At 45.4% G+C, this 23152-nt stretch overlaps 1 protein-coding gene and 2 long non-coding RNA genes across 8 annotated transcripts in view; 2 read left to right on the top strand and 1 right to left on the bottom strand.

The window, feature by feature from the left end:
- LOC124198858 (serine/arginine repetitive matrix protein 2-like) overlaps window positions 1-15562 on the top strand; it is a 37565-nt gene extending 22003 nt beyond the window's left edge. The window contains exons 5-14 of one of the 4 annotated variants that reach the window (XM_046594913.1): window positions 4374-4696; window positions 5197-5281; window positions 6316-6441; window positions 7407-7496; window positions 8755-8940; window positions 9218-9283; window positions 9498-12967; window positions 13089-13320; window positions 13459-13619; window positions 13735-15562. In XM_046594913.1, the coding sequence (XP_046450869.1) occupies window positions 4374-4696; window positions 5197-5281; window positions 6316-6441; window positions 7407-7496; window positions 8755-8940; window positions 9218-9283; window positions 9498-12967; window positions 13089-13320; window positions 13459-13619; window positions 13735-15456 (6461 nt within the window). In that variant the 3' untranslated portion in view covers window positions 15457-15562. Of the gene's footprint in view, window positions 1-4373; window positions 4697-5196; window positions 5282-6312; window positions 6442-7406; window positions 7497-8754; window positions 8941-9217; window positions 9284-9497; window positions 12968-13088; window positions 13321-13458; window positions 13620-13734 lie in introns of all 4 variants that reach the window. The other 3 variants (XM_046594914.1, XM_046594912.1, XM_046594915.1) reach the window with 3 other exon arrangements.
- A 1900-nt stretch (window positions 15563-17462) lies between these two features.
- On the top strand, window positions 17463-21684 carry LOC124198857. Of its 3 annotated transcripts, XR_006876745.1 has the most exons (8): window positions 17463-17733; window positions 17793-18690; window positions 18753-19300; window positions 19403-19741; window positions 19819-20083; window positions 20148-20266; window positions 20372-20692; window positions 20762-21684. It is a non-coding gene; the product is annotated as an uncharacterized LOC124198857 (long non-coding RNA). The 3 variants fall into 3 exon arrangements; XR_006876744.1 differs by lacking the exons at window positions 17463-17733; window positions 17793-18690 and having other exon boundaries at window positions 18838-19062; window positions 19173-19300; window positions 20151-20266; XR_006876743.1 differs by lacking the exons at window positions 17463-17733; window positions 17793-18690 and having other exon boundaries at window positions 18838-19062; window positions 19173-19300.
- Window positions 21685-22103: 419 nt separating this feature from the next.
- Window positions 22104-23134, bottom strand: LOC124198240. The gene is made up of 2 exons (XR_006876536.1): window positions 23086-23134; window positions 22104-22262 (listed from the first exon to the last, which is right to left on the bottom strand). It is a non-coding gene; the product is annotated as an uncharacterized LOC124198240 (long non-coding RNA).
- Window positions 23135-23152: the final 18 nt, after the last annotated feature.

Genomic DNA, 23152 nt, shown 5'->3' with positions numbered 1-23152 from the left:
CTTCTTAATAATTCTATTATGCATGCCGAGGAACCCGAGCCCCGTTTCGAAAGGAAGAGGAGAATCGGCGGCTACCCCCCTCGAGCCGTTTATAAAAGAAATTAAAATGAAATTTTTTTGAAATTTTTTTTTTATCGACAACAAAAAAACAAAACAAGGGGTCTCATGTTTGTTAGATATCTCTTTGTATAAGTTATTTTTTTGCTGTTGTTGTTGTTGCTGCTGCGGTGGAGAATCACGTTATTGCATCAATGCAATAAATAATAACCAGTTTATCAGAGAGTAGTCTAGTATAACTAGTAATATGTAATATGCGCAAGTGTTATCAACCCCGGGACCGCCGCCGCCGCCGCTTCCCCTTAGGAAATAGTTCAAGGAAATATTATCTCGAGTATAGTAAGCGCATTCACAAAAAAGAAAGAAAAGATCAAACCAAAATTAAACAGACGACCGAAAAAAAATGCCCAGCTGTCGACTGGGATTTTGTTTTTCGTTTGTTTTGGCTGCCGACTGGAAACCCTTTTTTCCATTCAAACTTCTGTATAAGTACGTACAACAAAGACAACCCAAGTCCGTGAAAAGATCTATTTTTCTGCGTGATTTCTCTCACTTGTCTCTTTTTCTCCCTCTCACTATCCTCGTTGTCTTGTCGATTATCCAGTCACGAAAAAAACGAAAAAAAAAATTTCAGCGTGTTTTTTTCTTTCTTTCTTATTTAGCCTCCCTATCCACTTGCACCGGCGTGCATAATTACTACGTCTCTTTCAGTGTTGTAAGAGAGAGAGAGAGAAAGAGAAGTACTACACACTCGGTCGTTTTTCAGGTGAACCCGAAGGAGCTCACTCACACTCACCGAGAGTCGTTCGTTCGTTCTCTCTCTCTTTCTAACCTACTTTGAATGACGTCGACCGTGCCCTCTCCTCCGGGTTCTTGTTTTTTCTTTCTCTTTCTCACCGAGCTGCTGGACTGCAGTGCAGAGAGAGAGAGAGAGAGACAAATACTCGTCCATCAAACATCAAGTTGATAACCTTTGCCGTCAGTCAAGAGGCCAGCCACTGTGCACAACACATTGTCACTTTTTTCTTGTCGTGGTGCTAACCGATTCATTCAGAATCCCCCCTCCTGAAAAAATGAAATAATTGTCGCACTTTCTGGTTTGGAAATCGGGGACGACGTCAACTTGTAAAATCATTCCGATTCCAATTTTTATTGTCCGCCATTAAAGTGGCGAGTCCAGGGAATTCCAGATTGCTCAAAACATAATTGCTCACCCTTGGACCTCAATAAATTAGAGCCGATTTTCGACGGTTGATGACAATAGCGCACTCGACGCTGGACATATTGGGATCATGGCCGCACGGAATTCTATTTTTTTTTTAGATTTTTTTTCAGCACTCACGGAGCGTGTGGAAGGTGAGGATTTAAGGCAAAAAAGGGTGTGGATCGCGTGGGGGGTTGGATGGAAACACTCTCACTTATTAGTGTATCTATTTTCGGAGCGATTGCGCTTATTTCTCGTGCGCGTTCTTGTCCTCTATAGCGGTTTTGCCATCGTGTAGTTCTTGTTTTTTTGTTTTTTATTCGACTCACGAACTTTAATCGCCACTCGCAACCCTGCGTGGAATTATCTGGATTCCAAAAGAAAAAAAAAATAAATAAATAAAAATTGCGCAACGGTATTGTTCCCCCGTTTGCTGGCTGCCAACCATCGGTGGGGTCCCCATTGTTTCACCGGCTTTTAATGGAGCGGTCGAGGATATTATAGTACTGTATAGCAGCCGGGGTAGTTTAGATTTGGAGAGATATACACTCTCCATCGACACAATCGTTAACTGTTTTATAGTTTGGTTACATGTCACGAATCAAATCCAAGGTCTACTCGCAATTGAATTACGATAATGGCGTTCTGGGCCTTCGAAAAAATAAAAGCTGAACAAAAAGAACTTGACAAAATAAATGTGTGTGCCGGCCTTATCAAACTTTCCACACACGCTGAAAGAAAGAAAAAAAAGAAATTGAATTATGCATCGAAGAAAGAAAAAAAACGAAAATTCTAAATGGCGATTCAATGGTCGAAACAATCGTTTTTTTTTTCTTTCGTGAATTTAAAATTTCGTCTGCGGTCTCTACGGGCCTTTACGAGATTCTCGGGCTGTTGTAACATCTCTCAGGCAGGCGTATATATCATACGCAACGCTCATAGAAAGTGAGCGCGATTGTGTGTTGCACGTCTTTCATCCACCGGAGAGAGAACCGACGAGTACCTCCTTAATTTGTTTCTCTTGCGAAATCTCTGGCGCGCAATTTGAATGATGGCCCTCGTCCTCGGAGAATGTCGAGTGTTTTTGAGGGGTTCTCCTTTCTGCCCTGGAGGATGTTGTCATTTCGGGCTTGTTGTCTGTCGTATAGCAAAGCATCTCTCGACGATGGCAACTCTCTTTATTATCCAAGCCGTCGTCGCCGTGCGCGTCTCTTTAAGAGAAAGAAAACAAAAATGAAATGAAATAAAAACGAGGTTCCGAATGAAGAGAGAAGACGTGAATGTATGGCCGCTCTTGTGTGTGTACACCGCACGTCGACTCTTGTCTTTAAAGGACGAAAGGGGAAACAACGAAAGAAAAAAAAAAAGACTTTCACTGGCCAAGATGACCATTCATTCGTTGAAGCTCAACTCGAGAAGAGATCATAAATCCATACATTACTCTTTTCTGTCTTTTCTTTCTCTCTTTTTTTTTTGAAAGAAAAACACGACGGAATTTTCAGTGTTTCTCTTATTATTCTAATGGCCTCCTCCTCCGTGAAGACGAAAAAGAAGCCATTCTTCAAAATCTTTTTATGATTCGAATTTTCTTAATTCTCTCTTTTTCTTTCTACTTTTTTTTTATCTCCGGTTGAAAGCCCCCCCGTCGCAGCCAAAAAATGTCTGCCGACTAGTCTACTGTGCACATATATCTAAATAGCTCGGACGCCAATGAGGCCATCAAGATGTGCTGAACTCGATTTCAGCGCGCATTTTTCCGATTCCATTTCGAATCGTCATAATAATCCAGTCGACTTTTCTTTACCTTCCCAAAAAATGGGTTTTTTAGGAAAGTATTTAAACGAGTTAACGAGACTCGTCTCTTTTCTTCTAAACGATGATGAACGAAGAAGAATATGTCTAGGAAGTGGTTTGCCCCCTTATTTTTTTTTGGCTAGTTGTTTGGCAGTTGCCGTGCGCGCACTTGTCCGCGTTTTTCCCCAGTTTTTGAAGGTGAATCCTCCTCTTTTTTTTTTGTGTTGCGTCGTTCTTATCAGAGTCACGACATCCAGCAACAAGTTTTTCTTGTCGGTGCGCAATTTTTCCTGCTACGTCATGCGAAAAGAACAACAAGGAACAAAAGAATCGAGACCCCCCTCCTCCCAACTGGGAATTAATGATTTATTCACTTAATGAGCGTACGCGCACCTGTGTACTCTATGTGTGTGTGTGTACTTTCGTGACTGGTAAAGAACAAGACAAAAAAAAAAATAATTTCTCAAGGAACAAACATCGTCGGGGGAAAAAAAAAGGAAAATCAGATTCCGGTACGCGCACACAAAACAGGCGACGCCCAGGCATTATAAATGCCAGGAAATTGATCCAATGACGGGCCAAGACCCCCTGAAAAGGGTTCAAGGGCTGATGATTACCGCGCCAGAAATAATTTCTAACATTTGTCATCATTTTCGGGCGGGAATTTTGAAAAAATGAGGATGACATTGTGCCATTGTCACATTGTCAACCTTGGAGTCGCCAAATCATTTTTATTCACGACACCTATTCCCAAGAAAAACGATTTAGGGTTACGCGATAGTATCGCGGCGTCGACGTCGTCGTCGTTTCGGATGATGTCGACTGGCCAGTTGGCGTGTCGATGGGTGCGCATCGACATTATCCCAAAAGAATAAGACGAACCAACGTCGAAAGAGCAGAGCTCGCGATTCGATTATGCATGTGGTTGTTGTTTCTTTCTTCTCCTGTCCCGTGAGGATGGGCTCGTCACGATTTTCCATCATCTTCTCCGTCGAGGGGTGGGCTCGTGCGTTTTTCATGTTTTCATTCGTATTTTTTATTTGCCGATTCTTCTTCTTCTTCTATCTGCTGGCAGTGCTGGTGTGTTGCATTTTTCCCTGTATATTTATTTTTATGGTTATATTCTCTTCGGAGACGAGAGAGAGAGAAACTGGAGAGTTCCCCCCCATTATCACGTGTTCAAGGGTGTTCTAACCTTGGCGGGAATTACGATTCGTTTCTATTCTTCTTTATCCCGCGCAAAAAAATATGGAAAATTCATTCTCGTTTCTTATTTTTGTTTTTTTCTTTTTCTTTTTTTGGCCGATTGTGTGAACAGACGCCGCAGGTTCGAGAGTTGAAGAAGAGAAACACGGCCGACGTCGTCCTGTTCGTGACACGGTCGTTTCCCATTGTTTAAACGCGGGCGGCGCTAGCGCAAGAGCGGCGGCGATGGCGTACAGCGACGACGACGACGACGTGACACCCTCGGCATTCGCAACTTATTCCGTGCCGGGAAGGCCGTGGATTCCATGCACGACCAATTTCACACCAGCGCCAATGGCTTCGCAGTTTACGGAACCTTCTCACGGTCCTTCGTTTTGGCCGGTTGCTGCCACCACTACGAGACGGACCCAACAACAACAACAACAAAGACCAAACGTAAACGTTCAACCGTCCACCAGCAACAAATTTCTCTCTTTTGGGTTAAGGTTAAAACGGACCGTATTAGAAACGAACGTGACAGTTGGACGTCCATGCGCGACGGCCGAATATTAAATTGCACCTTAGTCTCGGTGGTGTAGTAATAAGTATTGAATAATCAGCATCCCCAGGTTGGTGGTGGTGTCGTTTCAAAACTCCTTAATGGGCTGCCCAGTTGATAATCTAGTCCAGCTGTTGCACGGCCCAACCGTGGTCACGGTTACGTGAGTCGGCAGTGTGCTCAGCCTAGCGTAGATTGAGAGAGAAATGATCTGTTTAAATCACACGATGCAAGTCCTATGTCGATGCCATATCCAAAGAGCAAAGAAATATGAATACCCACCACCACCACCAACCGCTTTTTCCAGTTGTTTTGTTTGGGGGGAAAATGTTTTCTTTTTTTCTGACCATTTTTCTTCTCTTTTGTCAAATGTTATTGACGTTGCACATTTTCATAGTTGGATGATGAGAAGGTCCGGCCAACGATCCGGCACGATGAGCCACATCAACGAGCAACCACCGTCGACAACCAGAGCGCTACAGGTGCGTGTCTTTATTTTCTTTTTCTTTTCTTTCTTCGCCCGTGACTAATAATCATAAACAAACAAACGAAAATAGCAAAAAAAAAGAAAAAACACACACCGAAATTTGGATATTCCATACTAGCTACTATCTTATTTGGTAAAAAGAGACAGAAAGGAAAGAAAACAAAATGTCAGTCGAAGAAAAAGAAAAGAGAGAGTTGTGCTGCTCATCTTTGCGGCCGGGCCGGGCCGTTTTGATGCGCTAGGGGGGGGGGGGGACTGTGTTTTATCAAATGTGGTTGTTGTTGTTGTATGTACACCCTTCTTTCTCTCTCTCTCGCTGGTGCGTAAAAAGTCGAAGGAGGGAGAAGAAACAAGACAAGGGGGTTGATGCACAACGTCATCCATCTGTCGCAATCGATCACACGTATCGCACTGGAACGCTAAACATATTTGAGAAGAGTTTCCCTTTTTTTCTTGTTTGTTGTTGGGGTCTTTCACTTGTTCCAGGGGGAGGGGGGAGAGAGATTGGTGGTATCGCGCGGAGGGGTTTATTGGTCTCTTGTCGAATAACAAATATTTTTATTCATTCAGAGTCCCACCGTTTCCTGCGCATTCGTTTTGTTTGTTTGGTTTTTGTTTTTCCTTGATTTTTTTTTTTTTATTATTATTATTTCGGCTGATCTCATTCGCTGCGCTCTCCAATTAAGGGAAGAAACAAACAACTAATGGGATCCCATAAAATGGAAATATCCGCCAGACCTTCCCCCTTTTTATTTCTTTTTTTCGCTTTTGTTGTTTCATTCGTGATGGTTGATTCGTTTTTCCTCCTCCGTGATCAAGTCGTTAAGAGCTTTTAGATCGGTTCTGCTTTGATTAGCTCGATCGCAAACGAAGTTCTGCTATCATTGAATCCATCTGTTGGAAATTCTAAAGGCATTTTTGATTCGTGATTTTCCGTAAAAATGTTGAATCTCGTTTGTTTGTTTTTTTCGTGATTGTTTTGTATCTATTGATGGATTGTTTTAATTTTAAATGAATTGGTCGCAGGTGGTGGTGGTAGCAGCGGTGATACCAACAGGGAACAGCAGCCGACCACTGGACGAGTGAGCAGTTTCAAACGCATTTACGCCACCAGCCGAGCGTCGTCGACGGAGCGCAATGCTCATCTGGTCTCAGGTAACGAAATCGTTTGCGGCCTGCGCGCCCTTGCGCAATTTTTTTTTTTTTTTTCGCCGAAGATCATCAATGAGATGTAATAATAACTAAGAAGACGAGGAAAACCGAAAGAAAATAAAAATAGGGACGGCCGAGTGATGGTGGTGGTGGATGTGGTGGTTTGCCCGTTTTCACTCGCCATGAGAATGTTTGCCAGCCGGCCTGTGCGCACTGCTGCACAAACACACATTCCCTCCTCCTCTATTTTAACTAACCAAAAGCCAAGCGTTCGTGGTGGTGGAAGACTAACTCTGTGCGGGTACTCCTCTCTCTCTCTCTCTAGAAATGCTTTCTCCTTTTTTTCGTTCGTGATGATGATGATGATGAACATCCTCTATAACCCGCACGCTCGCCGTGTGGGCGACATCCACCACCACCACACGCCAGAAAAGTAGGGGGGAGAGACGTGACTCCCGAAAACAATCGACCAGCTCATCGATGGGAACTTGGCTCAAATCGAAATGGCCAAACAATTCGGCAATGATCATTTTCCAAACATTTTTTTGGCGACTCGGTGGTTCGTTGACCAAGAAGATGACACACGACCTCATTCGGTTTCGTTCTTTTACCTCACACACACACACACGCGGGTAGAGTCTATACGTGTGGCACTGATGGATGGCGGATGCCCAGAAACGGAACGGTGGGGGCGTGGGCGTTGTGGAAGACTCGGTAGAGAGTGAAAGGAGAGGAGAGAGAGAGAAAGGGCTTCCACGATTTGATTTTAAATTTCGGTTGTCGTCGTCGTCGTTGGCGCTCAACTCTTTCGGCTAGGGGGGGATCGGCGTTGCGCAATGTGTGCGCCGTGTTTGTTCTTGTCCCTTTTGCGCATTTTCTATTGTCGACGTCACGTTACGTGGTAGATACGTGTGTGTCTTGCGATCTCAACTGAGCCCCGCCAAACGCATTTTGTGTGTTTCGATTAGCAGGTGAAACTCAAATCACGCCAGGCGGATCGGCCACCGCCAGCAGTCACGACCACGACCCGAGGATTGAGCAGCGACAACCGACCGCAGGTGAGAGAGAGAGAGAGAGACGATATTTGACTAGAGGGGAGAGAAATAAAATAAAAAGAAAAGGAAAGAGAGAGAGAGAGAGAGTCACACGATGAAAAATCTTGTCAGAGGTTCGCTTCCGCTCAATCGATCAACATCATCATCGCCAGCTAAACCCGCACGGGATGATGGAGTCCCACACGTCCAGCTTCTTTTCCCTTTGATATCTAAAAGAGGGGCGCATCATCAGCATACAGTCGAGTAGGCTGATAGCACATCGGGGCATGTATACTTATTATTCCTCCATTCTCTCTTTTCTTCGGCGGATGACATCAGAATCCTCTAACCCCCGGAGAAAAAACCTTACCAACAAAAAAACTATCGAAATCTTTTTTTCGGGTAGAGAGAAAGAAGAAATGAAATCGAGTTGACGCTTTGGTTTAGTTCGATCAGCAATGAAACGATTAAACTAGTTGGTCGTGGGGGGAAAGAAAAAAAAAGGAAATTTGATTTTCATTTTATTGTTGGATGTGATCGGCAAACATCTGTTGGGCGATTCGCGTCGAAACCTTCGGTTTTCCCGATTTCATTTCGTTTTGGCTTTTTAATTTATGTTTTGTGGGTTTTGGAGGGGGTAATTTGGATCGATTCTTTTTTATCGATAAATTGATAAAAATGGGAACGAAAACAATTTGGAACGTGCATACGCATTAAATGTGTGTGTAGAGGAGGTAATGACGAATGCGGTGAAAGAGACTTGTTTGGCCATCCGTGGGAAATTGGGAACGGTTGCGTGAGCGTTCGTTTGATTCTGTACCGCCGTTGCGTCGTTGCTGAATTTTCTTCAGACGTACGAAGCCGAGATGGACGCGAGTATTTTTCGTCTTCTTTTTTTTTCCTGATTTATCGCCTTTGATTTTTCCTTCTATCCTTTTCTCTCTCTCTCTTCTTTCTCTTTTTTTTTCCGCCGTCAATGACCAGAAATAATAAAACCAGACGTAATCGAGCGCGATAATACAAAAATGGTCGGGAAATTTTTATTATTTTTTTCCCCCCGATCCGCAAATCCCGTTTGATTTTTTTTTTTTTTCAATCCGGGATGAATGGGAAAAATATTTATTCATTATTATCATTTTTTGATTCATTTCTTTTTCCATTTTCTTGAACGAAAAAAAAAGACGCATTTTTTTTAATGGTTACGAGTTTCCCAAATTTCTCTTCTCTTTCTGGTCTTGGCTGCCGCACTGATGCCCTCGTTGATGGACATTTATTGATGTAGGCGGTAACGCAGGTGGTCGACAGGACTTGGATGGCCACGTCGGTGACGGCGGTGGTGGCGGCGGCGAAGATGACGACGACGACCGAGAGGACAAGCCAGTCGAGAGCTGCTTGCCCGTCAGCAGCGCCGACGGAGAAAACTCTGGTCACGCTTCGATGCCGCTCAACTCGACAGCAGACTTATCCAGTAAATAATAATATGTCCTTTTTCCCTTTTTCCCTTTTTTTTTTCTCTTGATTTTTTTATTTTTCTTTTAATGGGGAAAGTACGTACTTAAAGAAGGAAGAAATAAGAATAATCGCAACCTTTTCGAATGGCTTTTTCAAATATTTTTGCTTTTCCCCTCGTAACCCAGAAAAATCCATAAAGAAAAAAGAGAATGTTTTTAGTGTTAATGTACTACTACTACTACTACTACTATTTCATGACTCTTTCCACCCCTTTATTCTCTGTACTTGTATAGATAATCTTGGTCCGCAATGGGTTGATGGAGCGGAAGTGGACGAGTCGTTTCAACCGGTTCCGCCAGGTATTTTTTTTTTCTCTCTTCTTTTCTTTATCAAATTTATGAAATAACGACAACAAACTTTTTCGGTGTAATTTCGGTTGAAAAATGTTTGCGGTCATTCCTTTTGGCGAAACTTTCTCAAACAAATTCATCCAGTCGCTTAGTTCATAATTTGTGCTATCAGTTTTGCGTTTTTAATCTGAAAAATGTTTTAAACTTGTTTTGTTCGGGGTAGAAATCGATTCAGATTTCGGTCGCCCAGCAGCAGTCGGGTTGCTGGAAGAGGATTCGCCGCCGGAACAAGTTCCGATTCACTTGGAGAGACTAGACGACGATATCGTCGACCTGCCAGCCGTGCCCGAAGAACAAGAATTGACGACCGACCCGGTCAACAACATGAAGGCGGAACGAGTCCGGCACTACGATCGCGATGAGATTCGCCAATACATGCAGAAACAGAAGAAGGAGCGCAAAGAGAAGGCCACCAAAGGATCGGCCGGATATGTTTGCCAACACACCCGCGTCAGTCCCATCAAACGCTCAGATTTGGGTCTACCGGACAAACCGTTGGTCCAAATCAAACGGAAACAGCAGCAGCCGAAACCTGGGCCGGATCCAACAAACGACAAACCCAAACCGGAAAAGATCATTTCCATTCCAAAGATTGTTCAAAGAGAGAAGACGAAGAAGGTCGATAAAGAACCGGAGAAAAAGAAGCCACGGGAGCAGGAGGCCAGCAGGGAAAAGTGCGTTCAAACGGAACCGATGCTGGGCGTGCGACAAACAACCGATGAAGCGACTCAGATGACGGCCCGCAGCGAAGTAAACGACTCCAGCACCGATTGGCTTCACACGGTCCCCACCAGCGCCGCAACGGGCCGGACGGCTGCACAGCTGCCGCCACCCGAGATGATGGTGGCCTCATCGCAGTCCACGATGGAAAGGATCCGCTCGACTGCCAGCGTCTCCGCGGAATCGTCTTCAAGATCGCGATTCCTTCCGCGCGCCCATCCGGCGTCAGCAGCAGCTGATGATACCAAACCCAAGCCCGTGACCAATTTGATCCAGAAAATTGAAGATATGGAACATTACATCGGAAATCTTTTAGAAGCTCCTTCATTCCAGTCGCTCAAGACTCCGGCGGTACATGCGGCTCATCCGTCGGCGGTGGAACGGCCAAGGGACGTTGCTCCATCTTCTTCTTATCGTCCATCACCAGGGCCGGAGGAATTACCAAAGATAAGGAGACAAGTCCCAACCAAGATGACCTCATTCCGTCCTCCGCCTCCTTCCCACCTTCCCCTCCATCCGCCCGCTCCAATGTCACCTCCCGCGTCGGCATCTTTTTCGAGTCGAACGGTTCCGGATGGACCCACACGAGTCGCCCACCCGCCGCCGACGCCCCCGACGCGCATCTCTTCGGTACAGCAGCAGCAGCAGCAGCCACAACCGTATCAACTGCTGGACACGACCGCCTCCACCGAATACCATCCGCTTCCTGATCACCTGGCCGCATTTCTCCAGTTGGACAACAGGCGATCGCGCAATGGATCACCCACCGTCTGCCAGCGCCCGGAAGTGGCGTCACAATCGAAAGCGGACCCGAAGCCGAGTGACGGGCGTTCCAGATACGTCACGGAAGAGGCTGCCGAGTTGAGCTCTCTTTTCCAGCGACTTTCTCGTCTTCCGGAAGCCACTGCGGCCGCCGGCCAAACCCAAGCGCGACCGAAGCCTGCGCAACAACATCGTCCAACCGGTGCAGCCGGACGGGAGGCGGAAGAACCACAAACCTACTTTCGCGACTTCAACGAAATCCTGCAGATGGATCCCAACCCGTTGACGGAGCGGTCCAACAGCTGGAAGAGAGTTGCCTCACGGCCGGCAGCTGCTGCCTGCCGTGATGCCAGCGGTGCCAACGGTTTCCCCCTTCCGGCGGTGGCGCCGTACAACATTCTCTCGGCCCTTAGCGACGAGCTCAAAGCGACCATGAACCGGATCCCGCGGGGCAACGATAATTCCTCCGACTCGGACTTTCAGTCACGACTCTCCGTTTCTGACATATCTGTGCCGGATGCGGTCGCCAAAGTTGCCACTTACACCACCGCAAACGCCCAGCTCGCCCAGCTCGCCCAGCCTGGCGTCTCCTCCTCATCCTCGCCCCATTCTTCATCGAAAAACGAAATCCAGTTGCCAAAAAACGGGTCAGGTTCTCGAACCGGCGTCCATGAGGCCGGTTCGAGAATGTCCAATCAACTGGAAAGTCATCCGGGACCACCCCCAGTGGCCAATCCGCCATCCAATGACGAGACGGATGCCAGCCAAATCCCGCAAGAACTGGACACCACTTATCTGACGCTGACCCCGCAGTACACCTCGTTCGAAGCGACTTTTTCGCTGGCCAGGCCGCTGGACTCGACAAGTATAACAGAAAGTGGGTTGGCAGCTCATCCGGCGGAAAGCGACTCCAATAATCGCTCCATGTTTTCCACCAAATTGAGTCCCATTCCGCGAGCCATTTCCCCGCTGACTCTCAATTCCGACTCGGACTCGAGCGCCATCAATACGGAACGGAAGCAGTCCACTTCGTCTTCCGATCGCTCCGAACGTGAGCGATCCATCGGAACGGAAAATGTCGTCAACGAAACCACCAGCCGCTTGGTCACGACTCCGTCGTCACGCACTGTCCAGCCTCTGCAGCCGGGAAGTTTGGCGGAAGAACACGCCAAAAAATCGGACGAGCTACTGGCCCGGCTCCGGGCCGAGATCCAGCGCGACGAAAGCCTCTACCGCTCGATCCAGCACGTTGACCGTCTGGAAGATTCCGCCATCAAAGACTCGTCGAAACGATTTCGCATTCAAATCGATTCCAAGACGCGGACGTTTTTCGAGGCGCAGACGGATGCCCTGCGATCCATCGCTCAAGATGTCAGAGGTGGGCTGGCGGCCAATGCATCCGTCTTCTTGCAAGGCAGTCAGGCGGCCATGGAAGTGGATCGAGTTCAGAGCCAGACCCGCAAAACATTAGATTCCGGCCGGCAAACGTACAGCTCCGATTTCGACGAACCTTCCGTGCGGAGCTCGCCAGAAATACCCACCGAAATGCCCACGGAATCCCAGGCGGGGGCGGCGGCATCCACCGCTCAATCCGCCAGTCAACAGTCGCCCAAACGCTCAACGGATTTCGGATCGGATTCGGAGCGTAGCGGGCTGGATTCTTCGGCGCTTTCGAACGTTTCGGTGCTGCCACCCAAAGCTGTTGACGTTCTACTCCAGGAAGAGGCTAAACAGCAGCGGCTGCTGCTCAAGTTGCGCGAGAAGGCGCAGGTCGAGAAAACGCTGGCCGAGCTGGAGCTCCTACAGATGCAGAAGCGCATTTTGCGGGCCCAGGGCGAGCGTGACAAGGCGGCCAGCATCAAAAAGAGACAGCGCGGATTGCTGTTGAAACTGCAGGAGGAGCGGGCGCGCATCGAAGCCCTACGACGCCAGCACAAGAAAGAGGAGCAGCGGAGCAAAGGATCGTCGGATTACCAGCACTACGACAGCAGTTCCTGGGAGACGGACGTGAGCGCTGTCTCTAATTCGACCGTCGGTGCAGGGGACACGTCGGCTTCCATCGTTGGCGAAGCTTCCAATATCGACCAGCCGGCCGATTCGTCATCCACCTCCACTTTCCAGCAAGTCATCAGCGAAGCCGCTCACATTCAGGTCGGTTATTCTTTTTTTTTTGCTCTTTTGTTTTGCTGGTTTTTTGTAGCCTAAATTCCTAATTTGATTATAACGTTTCCATGGCGTGTTGATGTCCATATTCCGTTTGCACAAATCACAGCCACCTTCCAGCAATGACGAAGCGGTCGACGATGACGCCGAGGTGAGCCAGCAACTTAGCCGCTCCACTCGCAGCGAACTGGAAGGTCACGACTCCGGCTCGGCCTTGTCCAATCTCCGGTTACGTGCACCTTTGTCTCCCAGAACGACCGCCGACAGCATACGATTTCGGACGAAATTCCGCCGTCGGCACTCGAGCGGCTCGGACGATTCCATCAACCTGTCTCAGAATGGTAATCCAGACAACTTTCTATCCATCCATATTTTGTTGTGTGTGTGAATCATTTAGGCGTCGTTTGTGAATCAGAACATTCACGCCTTGATTCCCTCGTCGGATAATAATAAGTAATAACTGTGTTTCCATTTTGCAGAAACAGCGTCTGACGTCAGCGATGTCGAGAGTCGCCTACTGGCCTTGACAGATCAACTCCAGCGGCGTGAAACGGAAGCCCAGCGTCTGAAGACCGAACACAGGAGGCTCAGCAAGGAGAAATTGAAGGCCCAAGAAAGTGCCTTGATCAAACAGATTGAGGTAAAGGACTTTATTTTTATTTTTTCATTTATCTGTTGGATCATTTTTCCTCGTTTGTTTCACTGATGTGGCCCGTGACTCGTGGAATTTACACCCTATTATTTTCCCCCGCCAGGTTTACGACCGTTGTATCACCGACCTTCGTTCCCAGCTGGATGCCGATGCCGAAACGGGCGCAACCGCCAATGCCGTTTTAGCTGTCCGACCTGTCATCCGTCAGCCGCGAGCCCTCATCCGCGCCGATGAGGCCAAGTCGCCAACGTCGGCTCGATCGGAATCCGAGCCCAAGATTTCGGAATCGGAATCGGCCAAGTCGTTGGAGGTGGAAGGAAGTGGACAAACTCCGCCGAGCGAACAGAAAGCAGTAGAACAGTCCTCGGGCAGCTCTTCCATAAGCACTCAAATTCAAACCGAAGCGGATGAGTCCATCGGTCAGCTGAGCGACCATGAATCCGTCCGAGGTGAACTGCTGGTTGAAGAAGGTGAAGCGACCATGTTGCCGGTTGTCGAATCCGCCGAATCGGAAAAATCTCTCTCGGAACTATCAACCGATCCGTCGGCAGCCCAGGATAACCAGGCCGAGATATCCGACTCGGGTCGAACGGATCTTTTCAATCAAACGATGATCATCAAAAGTGACGTTCAAGTCAGAGAAGAATTGGCGGAAGAAATTTCCAGATCCATTTTGGACATCCTGGTGGAGGAAACCATCACTCTGGCCATGCGTTGCCTCCTGAAGAAGAAAAAGGAGACAGAGGAGGTGGATCCTGTGTCGAGTAAAACATCGGCGGATGTGTTGCAACGTGTCAGCGCTTTGCTGTCAACATCGGCGACGGAAGTGCCCAAGGAGAATCGCTCCCAGTTGTACCTGACCACGACTTTCGATCTTCTCAGTCCCGACGATGGACATTCGCCAATCAGTCATCCGGCCGGAAACTCATTTGCTCCGCCTTGCGATTTGACCAGCGCCGAGGGACGTGACGCTCTCGAGTCGAAACTCAATGATTTGCGTTTCGACAACGAATGGATCGACGACGACTTGGAAGTGGCCCCCGTTCTGCCGGACTCTGCTCCGGACGAAAATCGCGACAAGGTGATCCAGGAAGCCGAGGCCCTGGAGCGCGAACAAAAGCGGATTGAACAGGAGATCCAGCGATTGAGCTCCGGATCGGTTCTTTATTTGCGGGAGATACCCAACAAGCCGCCTCCGCCTTACACTCCGCCGGGCCAGGCCCTCACTTGGCAAAAGATCCGCTCACCAGTCGTGGCGGAAAACAAACAAATCGTTCCGAAATCCAAAGAAGATGTCGCTCGATATTGTAAGCGCTTTACCGAATTCCTACTCGACAACCACTCGCAGCCAGACATCCCCATTCCGGATGAGCTTCTTACGGTCGATCTCCAATCGCAATCGGATCAGCCAGCTGAATGGCAAGACAATTGCAGGGCTTTCTTGTCCCTGTTGGCCGATTTATCTCGTCTCCACTTGGCGGAGTTGAGCAAACGCAGCACATTCCTGGCCGGTCAGAAATTTGTGGGTGGCAGACCGATCCGGTCGCGCATGGAGCTCGTAAAGGCCGTCGAAAGCGCCGTGCTAGTCCAAATGAATTACCAGCCGCGCTTACTTCGCGAAAGCCAACTGGCCAGGTGGTCGCAGAAGAAACGCGATCGAGTTGATGAAATTCTGGTACGCGAATTGCAAATCGAGGAGAAGTTCTGGACGGATTTCTCCAGCGAAGAAGTTCAAGTCAAACACCAAACAGCCGAGGCCATACTCGATTTGCTGCTGGACGAAACCGCCTTCATTTGCAAACGGATTATGCAAACCGCCAAATAATAGCCCCACCCGTTCGTCTTTTTAATGTTTGAAAAACGTTTGCCAATTTTCAGAAATTTTGCCCGCTGACTAATATAATAATAATAATACACTGCTATTTTTCGAATCGACCGCTCGTTTCTTTCTCCTGTACATGTCGTGTGCATTGCAGGCAGGAATGAAAGCGGATGCCCGCGCCGAGGAAAGTTTGGTATTGTTCCAACAACTGGAAAATTAGTTTGGTCAGAAGTAATCAGCCTATGGTAATTGATTTTTTTTGTGCGTGTGGCGTTGTCTTCGTCTTAGTAACTCAAGGCTATTTTGACACCTTTTAGGAGATTTCCCTTTTCGTTGACTGGAGGGGTACGTGACTGCGCCAGTGTATATACGGTACGTCCTTTCATACCTGTAATTGCCTCTTCATGTGCTGTGTGTGTGTTGTGAAACCCTGCAACATCGCCGCCAGCGATTTTCCTTTTTTCGGTAAGACTCTCTGTATTAATAGGTCTATTGTATATGTTTAGGAAGGTTATGAAAGGTGCCATACATAGTTATAGATATTGCGTATACTGTGATCAGTGACTTTTTTTTGTAACATTCTACCAGCAGTTTTTATGGGCAATTTTTCGTTGTTGAAACGGAGTTTAAAATTCCAACAACGGGTTTAGGAGTAGCGAAAGGCTGCGCTTTTATTTATGATCAATTATGTACGCCATCAGTTACCAAGTATTTAGACAAATAAGCTGTTCTTTTTTCTGTAATTAAATTTTCACCTTCATACTTGAAATTCTTCAGCCAATTGCACAGTTTCTGTTCTCGCCCTTTTCAGCTCTAAATTATTTTTAATGTGAGAGACCTCTGGTACGCAACGCTGTGATCGATTTTTTTGCAATTTTTTGCTCTCCATCTTTTGCAGCTTAACTCAAGGCTATATGTAGGACACTTGCACAGAGATATAAGATTTCCCTTTCCTTGGCTGTATGGATAGCCAGGTAGTAGCAGCAGCTCGTTCAGGTTTGACCTCCTCGTAATGCACGTGAACGTTTTATGAAACCTCGGGTTGCCATTTTCATCGTCAGCTGCAATTTGTGTATGAAATCAATTCGATTCGCCGGCCTTGCTGTTAATAATTGAATTGTCTTATGGTCTTTTGCTGCATACTACGAGTTAAATAATAGCAGATATCATTACCATACTGGAACGGAGACCCTTATTTTCTCTTCAAGGAAGACTGTCCATTTCGATTTAGCAGCTGCTCGATTGATCAATGGAAAATAACTGAAAATATCTTAATCTATTGAGAAATCCACTCTCTCTGTGTTTTTTTTTTTTCACTCTTTAGGCGCTCTGTTGTTTGAATAAGTAATCGTGATCGCCACAATGGAATTTGCCGTTCGGTATGGGTGCAGTTCCAATGTTGGAAAGTGAAAATAAAGCGGATATCCCGCATTGGGATTGTTTTGGCCTTCCTTCATGAAGCAATTTTACCACCAAGACTAGGCATGTATAAATTACGCAACCCTCTCTCTTTAGATCAATTGCAGGGGTTTGCGGTCAAGTAGAACTGCTGCATGGGAGGACAACCTGGTCACGCTTTTGCGGGAGGCAAAATGTTTTTGTTTTTTCTCCTTTTCTTGAAACTTTTTCACGACATAATGTCGACGATTACTATTTGACTTGATGGATTTGATAGATATTAAATGGTCTTTAAATCTTAGCTTAAAAATAAGGAGTTCTAGTTGTCACTTAATTCCAATATGATGCGAATCTTCTGATGCCTATGCTAAGTATGAAGCGAGAGCTGAACAAGGTTATTAATGCGTTTTAAAAATAGTTTACGTTAACAAAAATGACTTAGGACGTAGAAATTGTGGTAGAAATCTCTGGATCCTGCTGTAGTCAGTTAACTGGACTTAACTGGACCACAAGACCTTCTGAGTTCTGAAGCGGCAAGAATGCAATAAAATCATTAGCTAAATATTGTGTGAAATATTACTTAAAAATAGTTAACTTATTATCCAATCTCCGTTGTTTAACTTTTTAATTTTAACGACGTATCATACTGTCATAGTGTCATGTGATGTCTGTGACAGTGTGATGTGACTGTGCAACTAACTTAAGATTCAAAACTCATTACTAGATGTCGCCAGTGTCGCCCTTGTTGTTCTTATCGTGGGCGACGAGGTGAAATCGGCTATGGGTGAAATGGGCGAAACAAATTGGCAAATTGCTGCTAATTTCTACTTCTATTCCTGTAATTTCAAATACCGAATTTAACTTCATAAGTTCATATCTAATGTAGGTTGACCTAGTTTTCTTATTTTTATGTTATTCTAACTTATTTCTTCAAATTCTAGATCAGCATAGCCTACTGTCAGTCATTCCAACAAGTTGACTAGTAGCGCTGAGTCAATTTCCATCCATTAGATCCTCATGCTGTCAAAAGCCTAAAACTCATGTTTGAAGCCCAAATATTGTGGAATAAAAAATATGTATTGAGATAAGGTATTTCCCCATTACTGCTACCAGACCATTACAATTCAGATTTTCATAAACATAGGTATTCTTGCTTGTGAACCATAGGATCTTTTCTGAATTTTGCAATTTTTATGGCTGTTTTTACTTCGGTTTAGAAGGCAACCGGCAACCCAGCTTAGATCTTAGCCGGGTTACCTTCTAAACCCAACTCGAGTTTGATTAGTTTCATTTCTTATAGGTAAATTTGTGTAAATTTGTAAATAACATAGATAATCCTTGTCCCATTGCTGCTTAGAGTAGTGACATGAAGAGTGTGAAGTGAATAACCTGCAATGTGTATGTACATGTACCAGATCTGTACATGAAAACATAGATATATTATGTACGTATAATCATTTTATTCTTTCTAACAGATGCGCAAACACGAATGTTATGAATTTCGTTTTGGGGTCAATGGAGTTGGCGCTGGTTGCCGTTACTGGCCTTTTGCGACGTCTTGATATCAGTTTACAATAATAGCTCTGGACTCTAGGGAATCCAAACTCATATTCGAGGTAACCTTGCAGTCAACATAAGTGAGGAGTTCTTGATTCGTTAAAATTTTTGCATATCTTCGTTGTGATTCTTGCATGCAAGTCAACCTGCAGAAAGGTCTGCCAGTTTGTCCAGACAGGATGTCCTTCTCGCTTGAAGGTCACGAGAAAATTACGTAAAACTGGCATGCGGTGGTGAAGAGGATGGGTGAGAATGACACGTGTTTCATCATTATCAAAGCAGGTACAATAGCCGCAAGGGTAAGCTATTTGGTGTTCATTTTGATATTGGTTTTTTTTTTGTAGACCCATCCCCAGCAACGTCTACCTAAAGAAGGAAAGGCCAGTTTGCATTTCAATCGAAGGTCATGGAGATAAAAAAAAAACGTTTCATGCAGTGGTGTAGAGGTTGGGTGAGAACGGGACGTTTTGCATCATTATCAAGAAGGTAAAATAACCGCAAGGCTTAAGAGGAGGGGTGAGAAAAAGTCGTATAAAAGGCGAGAGAAAAGTCGACATGGATCAGTCGAGCGAGTATCTTCGACAAGGGAACAGCTGTAGTGTACTATTTGCCGTCAGCTGCATTCTTCATCGTACTATCAGTTCTCAACCATGGGTAAATTTTCTGTTGTTGTATGGAGTTATGTATCAATTTCTATTTTGTTTTCTCTTTGTTAACATGCCAGATAATGTTGCATATTATTTGTTAAATTATTTATTTTTTAGTCGTACATAAGGGCAAGGATTAGGCGAAAGAAATCAGTCGAGTGAGCATCTCCGGTACGGTAACAGCAACTGCAGTGCACCATTTGTCACCAACTGCATTCTTCGTCGAATTGCTAGTCAAATCATGGGTAAAAATTTTACATAGAGTTGTGAATCGACTTATTATTTGTTAACATGTTGTAATGTTGTACTTATCATTTGTTATAATGTTCAAATAATTATTTGTCTAGCAAACTATGGCGTCGTGCTGCAGTTGTGTGTTGCATCGTTGATGGCTGGGTCGGCCACTGGTGTACCGATGTCTCCTGGGTATGGCGGCTAACAAATCGAAACGCCGCCACCTTACTACACAAGATACGGCTCGACCAGTTGCTACACCGAGGCCCCCAAGTACTGCACCAAGGCTCCAGATTATTATCCTACTACTTATGCTGCCCTGAGCTACTACACCGAATCCCCACAGTATTATTCTTCCCCGAGCTACAATACCAAAGGGTCGATTACTACACCGATGCTCCGAAGTACTACACCACCAAGACACCGGAGTACTGCACAACTACATATCATGGGTAAATATTCTGTTACTTAGAGTTTTAAATATTCCAATTGCTTTTATCTAAATTTTTTACTCTGATCATTAAAAAAGAGAAAAGGCGAAAGAAAACCGTCGAGTGGTCATCTCCGACACGGCAACAGTAACTGCAGTGCCAAGGCTCAGTATTACACCACAAATTATGTTGCCCCGAGACTCTACCCCAAAGCGCCTGAGTGCTATACCGAGGGCACTAATTTCTACACCACCAAGGCACCGGAGTACTACACTGCAACATACCCTGCTCCAGATTATTACAACGAGGCTCCCCAACACTACACCACCAAGGCACTGCAGTACTACACCACTACATATCATGGTAAACATTCTGTTGTGTGGAGTTTTAATATGGCATTCCAATAAATATACTTTTCGTATGAAAGTAGAGGAAAGGTGAAAGAATTCAGCAGCCGAGTGAGCATCTCCGTTACAGCAACAGGAACTACCGTGCACTATTTGTCATCAACTTCATCCTTCGTCGCATTACAAGTTTTAAATAAAGGTAAAAATTTTTCCATAGAGTTTTGAATCAACTCTACTTTTTTCTATTTGTTAATATACCGGTTCCATAATTGATTATTAATGATAAAATTTATTAATTGTCAAGTAAACTTTGGCGTCGTGCTGCTGTTGGGCGTTATATCGTTGATGGATGGATCGACCACTGGTGTGCTGATTTCTCCTGGGTATGGCGGGCGTGAATAATCCGTAGCAACCGGTTACTACACTGGGGCCTCCAAATACTACACCTCCAAGGCTCCAGAGTATTACACCACAACTTATGCTGCCCCAATGTTACTACGCAGATGCTCCGAAGTATTTTTCTTCCTCGAGCTTCACTACCTTCACCACGCCACTTACTAATTAACAACGTCAACACCTACTTACTATACGAAGGTCTCCAGTACTACGCCACAAAAGCTCCTGAGTATTAAACTTGAACCTACGATGTTCCAGCTAACTATAATAATGCTCCCATGTATTATTCTGTTCCCAGCTACTACACCGAGGACCTAACTTGTCACACCACTGAAGCGCCCAAGTATTGCGCTACAACCTACGTTTCTCCAGCTTACACCACGATGGCAGCGGAGTACTACACCACGATGGCAGCGGAGTACTACACCACGATGGCAGCGGAGTACTACACCACGATGGCAGCGGAGTACTACACCACGATGGCAGCGGAGTACTACACCACGATGGCAGCGGAGTACTACACCACGATGGCAGCGGAGTACTACACCACGATGGCAGCGGAGTACTACATCACGATGGAAGCGGAGTACTACACCACGATGGCAGCGGAGTACTACACCACGATGGCAGCGAAGTACTACACCACGATGGCAGCGGAGTACTACACCACGATGGCAGCGGAGTACTACACCACGATGGCAGCGGAGTACTACACCACGATGGCAGCGGAGTACAACACCACAAGCTGCTTCCGCAACTTGCTACATGGAGGTTCCTAAATGATAGAGCTGAAATTTTCATTTGATTTTATTTCCATTTGTCGGTTGTCTTCACATTGGTCACTGAGTGAATTGTTGAATTTAAATGAGAAAATATAAATTCTAACGCGGGTAATTCTTTTGTAAGACTGTTGGTAGTAACTTCAAGCCTGTCGTCATTTGACAGGTGTCTATTGGTGTTTCTGCAAGGCCAGTGTTTCTTCACTTCTTCAAGGCCAGTATCCTGCGCTGTGACATGTCTGTTTCATATTTTGGAGGTGACTATTGCCTTTATCTGCATTCGGACATGTTCTTGTGTTTTGACGATGTTACAAGGGTAGGTTACGAAAGGAGGTTGCAACTGTTGATTTGGGTAAGTCTTATAAGTAAAAGGCAAGTGGATGAATTTTGTATAAATGAAAGAATTTGAAGTTGAGAAAAATATATTGGAACAATTCCTAAACAAGACTTGATAATTATCAAAAGACAATGAACAAAAAATTTATAAAAAGAATTGTGTTATATTGTCCCACCTCCACCCACAATTCCACCACATTTTAAAGTCACATACATACATACATACATACATACACTTAAGCTAACCCGTTGGCTGCCACGCCATACAACCCGTAGGTTGCACTCTACTACTCTACGCGCCACGTCTGAAGGATCCATGACCAAGTGGGACTTGCCATTGCTGACAAGTCCGTGCTGACAAGGGGGGGACTAAGGTGCATTGCCTGAAACAGGCTTGCCTTGCGGCAAATTTTGGGCTTGGCGACTCTCCGACCCCGCGGCTGTAAACCATGAGACCGAACAGCGCGGCCCGTGCATGGGAGAACAAAGGCGTGGCAGTCAACGGGTTAACTTACACTAACACAAACGAAATAATACCAACAATACGATGATCCACGTTGATGACAAGTCTCGGTGTCGTTCGCGATTTCGTTCTCACCAGGAGCAGGGGCAACATCCGACGGAGACAGGTGACGACTGTTAAAGATGAGAAAATCCATCTTCTTGACGTCTCCTCTGCATTACCTGAATAAAGACAAAACAATTCTTATTAAGTGACATGCCAATAAAAGTTACATAATACATATAGGCACATTGATTTGGTTTTTTAGATCAAAGATTCAAAAATGCAATTTTTTTAACTTAAAATCAAGCTTGCAATATTAAGAACTATACACAGAACAAAGCTCACTTGCTAGTCTAAAAAAAAAAAATTCCGGAAGTAGACCGGAAGTAACCACAGCGCCTCAACCATTGAGCTGTCGTCAAATTAAACCACATATTCGTGATCTCCATGAAATTTGGGGTCGATTAGGTGTGATTTAAACGAAATCCAAAATTTGGCCAAAATCGAGAATTTTCCTGAACTATAGTTCAGGAAAATTTTCGAAACCGGAAGTACGAAAACGTAAAAAATATAACATGAACTTTACTTCAAATTTTACGAGGATCACGAATATGTGGTTCTTTTGCTCCTCAAATGAATATTTACTGAACTACAGACTGAAATGAGCAAACCGGAAGTAGAAAAAAAAAGCGAAATATCGAAAATTTAACAAGTGAGCTTTGTTGCTGGCATAGTAATCGTCAGTTATCACTAAATATTTCAAAAAAATAACTGCCGATAAATGTTAAAAGACATGTGCAAAGTTTCTGAAACTGACTGTTTTGACAGCTGCAAATTTTCAAAAAGCCATCTAGCGTTGGAAAAAAGAAACTTCAATGTTAAACTTCGTTGGCGCGTAAGAAAGGCCTGATTTTGGAAACTACTACACAGACAGAGTCTAACACTCTAACTCAACTAGACGATTGGTAGATAACCTAAGAAAATAAGTCAAATGTCCGGTACCTGGGCATAATCCCGTGGTGAGTGACTGCAGGTGTGTAACAGAGGAAGGAAGCGATCACTGAAGTGG

This window comes from Daphnia pulex, chromosome 7 (assembly GCF_021134715.1).
Source record: "Daphnia pulex isolate KAP4 chromosome 7, ASM2113471v1".
In the NCBI taxonomy this organism is placed as follows: domain Eukaryota; kingdom Metazoa; phylum Arthropoda; class Branchiopoda; order Diplostraca; family Daphniidae; genus Daphnia; species Daphnia pulex.
This window is presented reverse-complemented; position numbering and strand designations above follow the sequence as displayed.